The 8,275-nt window shown below is 35.9% G+C and overlaps 1 protein-coding gene across 1 annotated transcript in view; it reads right to left on the bottom strand.

Moving 5' to 3' along the window:
• Nucleotides 1-3,268: 3,268 nt before the first annotated feature.
• Nucleotides 3,269-8,275, bottom strand: part of LOC107705090 (voltage-gated potassium channel subunit beta-1) — a 56,847-nt gene continuing 51,840 nt past the window's right edge. The window contains exons 8-13 of the mRNA XM_016508239.1: nucleotides 7,557-7,642; nucleotides 5,012-5,132; nucleotides 4,776-4,870; nucleotides 4,501-4,621; nucleotides 3,616-3,704; nucleotides 3,269-3,535 (exon numbers count right to left, since the gene is read on the bottom strand). Of these exons, the coding sequence (XP_016363725.1) occupies nucleotides 3,446-3,535; nucleotides 3,616-3,704; nucleotides 4,501-4,621; nucleotides 4,776-4,870; nucleotides 5,012-5,132; nucleotides 7,557-7,642 (602 nt within the window). The 3' untranslated portion in view covers nucleotides 3,269-3,445. The remainder of the gene's footprint in view (nucleotides 3,536-3,615; nucleotides 3,705-4,500; nucleotides 4,622-4,775; nucleotides 4,871-5,011; nucleotides 5,133-7,556; nucleotides 7,643-8,275) is intronic.

Below are 8,275 nucleotides of genomic sequence, written 5' to 3'. Positions count from 1 at the left end.
TTATCAATAGCGCTTTCAAATATCACTAAAAAGCTGTCACTCACTTCAATTTATCGCAATCTCACGATGTTCCTTTATAATCAGTGAAGCTTTCTGAACTGCAAATAATATCTTATTTACATCGTGTCTACGTGTGGCATTTAGCACTGAGTGAATTCTGAATGCATGAGAGGTGGCAGCCCAATCTATTTATATCTTTATTAATATCTTAATATATTATTATATCTTATATTAACCATTTGCCCCCTTATGAACAACACATTTTCGTACACGATAAAAGCTCCTTGTGGTTTTTCGGTTTGGCCAATTTAAGCATCCATAAACAATGCAAAACACTGGCATTTGGAGTTTCTGCTAGTGATTCCTATGGAGAGAAAAATCACTTCCTGCCCTCCAGCTGCATTTCGCGCGTCATCAGTGACGTCATGTGCAAACAACCTATTGTTTGAATCGTGGTCTCTTAAATCATATTAAGAAGTTCCATATGTATGGAAGGCGGACGGGGCCAAATGTCTTTAAACGGAACGCATGAAATGTGACCGTGTCAACACGCACAATTTGCCCGCGATAACGTGGCAATTTTGAACGCGTTTCTTTTGTACGTGTAGACACGCACGTTTTGGCCGTGTTAAGGCGTCAGTTTTTGCCGCGTTTATTTGGTTCGTGTAAAGACGCACAGTTTGACCGCATTAAGACGACAATTTTGAACGTGTTTCTCAAAGCACACATTCTAGCCGTGTTCAAACATGTCATATTTTTTAAAGCAGATTTAAGTCCAGCTTTACCCACATATTCCTATTTTTAGCTTTGCTTTACTTATATCTGCTGTGCTAAAGTAAATTAATAAATGCTAAATTAAATGTCATTAAGTAAATGCTAATGATCCATATTGCACAATTATTAATTGTAACATCTATTTATGTTATTGAATGTTTGTTTTAAGTTATACAGGACTATCATTTTCGAAAGTATATATAACTTTACACAGAACATATTATAACTGAATATACATATGCTTAGACATAAAAATGAATAAAATATTTATATTTCTGTAATTATATTTATAAATATAAATGCAATTTACATATTAAGACTACTGTTGGAAATGGCAAATGTAAATTACATAATTTCATTTTCATTTTCCTTTTGCAACAAACTTTGCACGTATGGGTAATGGAAAATGTAAATTTAAATACAGAAATACATTGCCATTTTGCATATTGCATTTTAAATTGAATTTCGCTACCTATATGCTTCCATAGGAAACAACAAACTTTTGTGACAACACAGAACTGCAATGTCATGTGAACATAACCGCAATGATACACCGGTTGTCAAATTTATACCAGTTTATTATCAGTACAGAGGCGGACTTAACCATTAGGCAAAGGTAGGCGACCGCCTTGGGCCCCCAAAAGCAAAGGGCCCCCTAAAATGCTTTTTATATGCGAGATGCGCGTTCAGCGCGGACGCGCAACTGGTTGCTGTGGTGTTCATTTAGACAGCCTTGCGTTGTGTAGACAATTGCATAGTGAAAATTACCCCAACGCACCACCTAGTGTCCAACCTACTCTAATACTATTATAACCTGTTTAAATGTGAACAAGGGATTTACAATATTAAAGAAATCCTTTATTTATAACATGTACATGAAAAATCTAAAAGATTGGACACAACTATGGGACACGGTCGTGCAGCAGCGAGCAACAGTGAAAGAAACCTCAAGGTTGTAAATGTGTGAAATTGTATAGGGCCCCATTCCTGTAATTTGCCTGGGGCCCCCAAATCACTAAATCCGCCCCTGTATCAGTATATTGCCCAACCCTAACAAGGAAACACACATGGGTTTACTGGACTTATGCATTTTTATTTCAAGCATATATCTACTTCTATGTACTGTTTACATATTTATATTTACAGAAGTCACTGCTGCCATACAGGGAGAGAGATGCATGATATGGTAAAAGACCCTGAAGCAGAGATTCACAACAGCATGTGTATCCAACAGCTCCTCTTTTCTCAGAAACAATGTTACAAACTTTAGAAAACAATAGTCACCACATGGTGTGATTTCTTTGTTTTTGTAAAAGACATAATTTGCAATTGAGAAAAGCTCACAGTATTACACTCATGGACCCATGGGAGAATGGGCAAGCCCTAAGTTCATGCAGGTGAGAATCAAGGCACTCCGCAGGGAGACTAAAGGTAACACTATGTACACACGGATCTCCTAAAACCTTCCATGTTTCTTTGAACACGATTTTTGAAGTTTCACTCTTTGTTTTCTACACAGAACCATCTTGTTTCTTCAAGCCAAATTCCAACAGGTTTAAAACTAATCTAAACACTCGGAGAATGTAAATACTACAGGGTAAAGCAGCTCGTCTGTGTTTAAAATACCTAGAGCGTGATAAAGTATGGCTTTCAAGTGGGGCGAGCAAGAGCTAAAAAATCAAACATGAGGCCCCCACAAACAGTAAATTAGATTCATTCCCATTATATCTTAATGCTGCCATGCATATCGGGAGCTCCTTGATTCTTAAAGGGACAGTCCACCCCAAAATGAAAACTTGTCATTGACTTTTTGTTTTTGACCCAATGGACCTTCATTGTATGGACAAAAACAGTTATTCATACATCTTATAGAAGAAAGAAATCAAGAAGTCATTCAGGTTTGGAACGACATGAGGGTGAAGTAAATGATGATAGAATTTTCATTTTTGGGTGAACTACCCTTGTGAAAAAGAAGAAAGCTTTAGACTATTTTTTAAAAAGAGTACTTATTATGTAAATAATACACTTAAGAATATACTTAAGTGCAAACTGAATGCAATATTATTGGACACTTAATTGCATGTTAATTACAATTAAATGAAAATGTATTATAGTTTAAATTTATATTAAATGCAGTCAGCTAAACGTTAGAGTTTTCTGATCCACTTAAACAGGACTTTAGTACAACTTTATTTGTAATTTTATCATTATTCTTTTGTCTTTGAAATGTGGTGTACTGCCAAATGTACAGGCAAGCATTTATGGTAAACTAAAATGTACTTTCATGTAATTTCTATTGAAACCTATATATAATGTATTTAAATATATATGTAATTACACATTTGTAACGATGAAGCTGCAATTCAGTACATTTAAAATATTGTAACTTTGAATGGAATAACAAACTACACACTACAAATAACACACTACGGTTAAAATTATAATCAAGTATTTTACATGTGCTTTAATATGTTACTCAACATGTGTTTGGGTGCAAAGGCACACTAGCAGAAACAGAGGGGATGCAGGTAACAGGTTATGGAGAACGGCACTCTAAGGCTTCACAGAGAGGTCCGACCGATGATGAAAACAGATTCGGAGCAGGATCCACTGGGGCATGAACACTGCTACATACATATCTCTCTTCACCCTGAGCCTGTGTCCAGAGCCCCTAGGACCGATAGTCCTTCTTACTGTATGGCCTGTTCCCAAGTATATGATCAATGTCTGAGACCACGTGGGATGTCATCTTTGGAAGAAACTGAATGTGCAAAAAATCAGTCAGGGAACTTCTGAAAAAATGAATCGATGCATAGAAAGTCAAGAGATTCATTTCCTCACCTGTATGGCTCCCAGGTTTTCAGTTAGCTGCTCTGCATTTGAAGTTCCTAATAGTACAGAGCTCACTCCCTCATTCCGCAGACACCAGGCTGGAGAGAAAAAGTGACAAAGGAAGTCTTTAAAACAATCTTCTCAGCAGATTAAAATTTTTGGACAGTAGGTTGCAAAATAGAACTAAAAGTAAGTTGTGTTTGGTTGTTTGGTCATTTTTTGTTTTGTTTGCATTTATCTTATTTTTGTCCTGCACCTGAGCCTTGGGTTTTTTTTGGGATGTGCACGCTTTTTTTTGTATTTTTGACTTTGAGGAATTCAAAAGTACATCTCATGAATTCTGATTATTATATAAACACAACTGTTTAAAAGTTTGAGTTGGTAAGATTTTTTCATGTTTTTGTCTATAGTAAATATTAAATCTATATTAAACCTTGGTTGTGTCAGTGTAGCAAATGTTTTACAACACCTCTCAGCAATAATTTAAAGAAGCACTATGTAACTTTTGGCGCTCTAGCGGTTAATAAACAGAACTGCACACATCCCGCGGAAGAACATTCCAACCGGAGCTACTTCTCTAAGTTTATGTCTATGGCGATTCACGCAGGTATGTGTTACTCCGCAGCGGTGACGACCCGACCAGGCTACAATAGTCCAAATATAAGTACTTATTATAAGTGTACCGTAGTGATTCGGAATAAGATAAAAACGCGGTTTGGAAGATGAATTCATGATGTACTCGCTCATTATATACATTTAGCAAATTTTGAACACAGAACAAGTTACATAGTGCTGCTTTAAGAACAAGAACCAAAACCTGCATGAGCTCTGCACTGCTCAAAAGTCTACTACATGAACTGGCAGCTCCACTAGTGTTGATGGGAGAAGTCTTACCTACGGCGAGCTGAGGCAAAGTGCAGCCCAGCTTCTCAGCAATATGACTGAGTTCTTTCAGCTTTGCCTGCTGCTTTCGTCCGTCCTCACTGACTATCTTGTCTTTCAGCCACTGGTATGACTTCAAGACAAAAAGACAAGAGAAGTAGATGAGTTGAGTCAGGTAGGAAGAAGCACAGAAAATAGATATTTGATTTGTCATCATGTATATGCAGCAGTAGGTTTCTAGAAAATTCTAGCAATTTATAATTAAGTTTGCCTTTAACTCTGGGTACCTTCATAGCTGCCCTGGAGGATTCTGGGATACCATTTTCATACTTTCCAGTGATGATCCCACATGCCAAAGGTGACCATGTCATGGCGCCCACACCTACAGTCCCCCACAGAATCAAGGTAATATTTATGACCAAGATGAGCAGCTGCTGCATGCTCTCACTGATTAATTCTCTAAATTTGACAGTATCATATTCACTGAGATTGAGTGAGTAAATGCTGATTGATTGACACCTGCCTATCTTATGGTAGAGCTCAGGCAGCTGCACCTCGACCTTCTCCCTCTGGAAGAGATGATACTCAGCCTGCTCACACACTGGAGGAATCAGGTTAAACTGCCTCGCTACAGAATATGCTTCCTAGAAAGAGAGGATAAAAATTACATTACACTTTCATATCAAAATATATACAGTGTGTACAATATATTTGTAATATCTAGAATTTCAACATATTATCTACACATTCTTTCTTAATTTATCTACTGGACCATCAGATTAGCAGGTATTGCAGATATTATATTTGCTGGTTTAGTTTAAAATATTTACAGAAATGCTTGTTTTCTCAGCGTGAGCTTATGTCAGTTTCAAATACTTATTACTATTCTTCAATCTAAAATTTCACATTTTTATTATCGCTGATAGGTAGAAAGGGAACAATAAGACCACATTCAGGCAAGACTGAAAGGTTAAAATGTGTTCTCATAAACTAGGGTGACCATACGTGCCATTTTCCCAGGACGCGTCCTGGCCAGGATTTCTATATTGCCTAAAATATCTAGGTTTTGGCTTTGTTTGCGTGTGCAGACCGATCGGTGTATGACATCAAAGTACCATACAGACGGTTATGCTTTCGAAACGCTCTCGAGGTACTTTGATGTCAAACACTGATCGGTCTGAGCCGCACTGCTTTTAAGTCGAAAACACCTAATATGTACGCGTAATTGCATCGCTTTGACCGTAGATCCCACCTTCTCACACACCATGATTGGTCCATTATGTACAATGCTTGCATGTTATTGGTCAAACTAATTTTCGATCATTAGCTTCAGCAAGCATGAAAACAGGAAAACAAAGCCAAAACAAATCCTGGCCAGGACGCGTCCTGGGAAAATGGCACTGGGAAAATGGCACAATGGTCACCCTACATAAACAGTACTGTTCAAATATTTTGGTCGACAAGATGCTTTTAAAAGAAGTCAAGTCTCATGCTCACCAAAGCTGCATTTATATGATCGAAAAAAACTTTGAAGTTGGCTTGAGAAAGCCTAGCCTGAAAGTTTGAAGCAGTTGTAAAAGCTTGAAGTTTGAAAGTTTAGATAGATTAGACAGACGTTGATAGCATGTTGCTAGCATGTTTTAGCATGATTAGCATGTTGCTAGCATGTTTTTAGCATGATTAGCATGTTGTTAGCATGTTTTAGAACGATTTAGCAAGTTTTACTAGGATAGTCATTAAGCTTTGCTAGTGATAGAAATCTTAACATTCTATAAGTCTTACTGTACAAAAGTTTTGATCCCCTCATTGAAAGTCTATGGGACTTTCGTAGTTTAACGAAAAATTTAACGAAAACGTTTATAATAATGGTGGAACTGTTCAATAGCTTTTCTGTAGTCAGGTCTGTGTATGTGCACCCTGAGTATGTGCACCCTGAGAAATACTGACTGTAATAAAAGTGACAGCTAGTCCTGGTTTCCCCTATACAGTCTATAGTATATCATATGATTGCTGACAAACCCATTGACTCCTTGTTTGCATATGCATGTACAGAGCTCATTACAGACTGTGAACACATGTCCTATTTGAGGGGGTATGTTTCCGTGGGATAGAACTGAGGTGACACCAGAACATAAATTACAGCTCATCAGTGTGTGTCCTCTCTGTAAAAACCCTGATCAAGCCTCCATTTATCGCCCATGAATTAATAATGTCAGTGCTTAATTACAACATATCAGTTTGGGTATGCTATCCAACTTGCTTTGTGCTACACTGCAATTACAGCAACATACAGTACTGCAAAACACTGACTTCAGTCAAAGGGCTAAAAATATGTGAGGTGGCCAATATACACTATAGAGGAGCTGAGATACAAGAGGGTATTTTGTTATCTCTGCAAACACTGTTTGCTCCTGAATTCAGTCCTATAGATTCAATCATCAGTGATCAGTAATACTCTCATCTCATGTAAGTGATACACTTGAATTCTCTTGAAATGCTGTGCCCTGCAGGATTACATGTTAAAAGTTTTGCATGACAAATGTTGTTTAGAAAAATGTTACTTACCATTATTGACCAGTCTGAAGGTCTGACCTGAGTTTGGTGGTTGTAGCTTGAAAACTCTTGGAGGAGATACAGTCCTAATTTAGTCTCAGAAGAAGCAGCAGCTTAACTAGCATTTCAGTAAATTGGCTTTCTCATGCTAACATAATAACAATAACTGTGATAGCAACTATAACTGTGATGGCAAAGCTGAATTTCTTTCAGATCCTTCAGAAATCATTTTAATATACTGACATTGTTGAAAACAACTGTGATGTTTAATATTTTTGTGGAGACTGTGATCCATTTTTTTCATTATTCTTTGATGAACGGAAAATTCAGCACAGCATTTACTTGAAACAGAAATCTTTTGTAATATTATAAATGTCTTTATTGCCACTTTTGAGCAATTTAATGCATCCTTGCTAAATAAAAGTATGAATTATTAAAAAAAACATTACTAAACAAATTTTTGAATAATATAAAAGTTTTGCATGACAAATGTTGTTTAGAAAAATGTTACTTACCATTATTTCCATAGCTGTCCATCGTGAGGTCCCCCAGTACATGGACATGCCTTGGTTTATCACGTAGGTCATGGCTCTGACAATTTCTGCAGAGAAGATTTACAAATTCTGTTATTACACTTGTAAAAAAGAAGCAAATATAATTTTATTGTGCACCTGTAGTGTACTTCAAATCTTAAAAGTATTTATAAAAAAACATTAGCAGAAAATATAATTTTAATGAAATAAAAGACCACTTAATTGCACTTTCATGTCTGTGTACACTTTCATGACTGTGTTTCGTAACACACTTTTAAACACTTTGTAATAGAGTCAAATTAAAATATTTATTTTACAGTACATTTTTAATCATTGTTTTAATAATCTTTTCTTATGCTTTAAAGAAGTACTTATTTTGATGTTGACTAACATACTAAATCACATATTAAATAATTGATTATAATTTTAGTAGTGTGTTGTTATTCAATATTACCTTTAAAATGTATATATTTTAAATGTAGTAAACTGCTTTATCATTACAAATATGTAATAACAAATATATATAAATACATTGCATACAAAGCTCTGTAGAAATTCAATTAAAGTAGGTTTTAGTTACACTTTATTTTGAAAGTCCACTTTAGACATTCTACTAATTATAAGTAACTTTGCAACTGCATGTCAACTAACTAGAATATTGTTAAATTAAGTTTAAAGTCCATAAAAATAAGTATATATAT

The sequence above is a fragment of the Sinocyclocheilus rhinocerous genome, unplaced genomic scaffold (assembly GCF_001515625.1).
Source record: "Sinocyclocheilus rhinocerous isolate Xijiao unplaced genomic scaffold, SAMN03320098_v1.1 scaffold2537, whole genome shotgun sequence".
NCBI lineage: Eukaryota > Metazoa > Chordata > Actinopteri > Cypriniformes > Cyprinidae > Sinocyclocheilus > Sinocyclocheilus rhinocerous.
The sequence above is the reverse complement of the archived record's forward strand: the minus strand, read 5'-3'. Positions and strand labels throughout refer to the sequence as shown.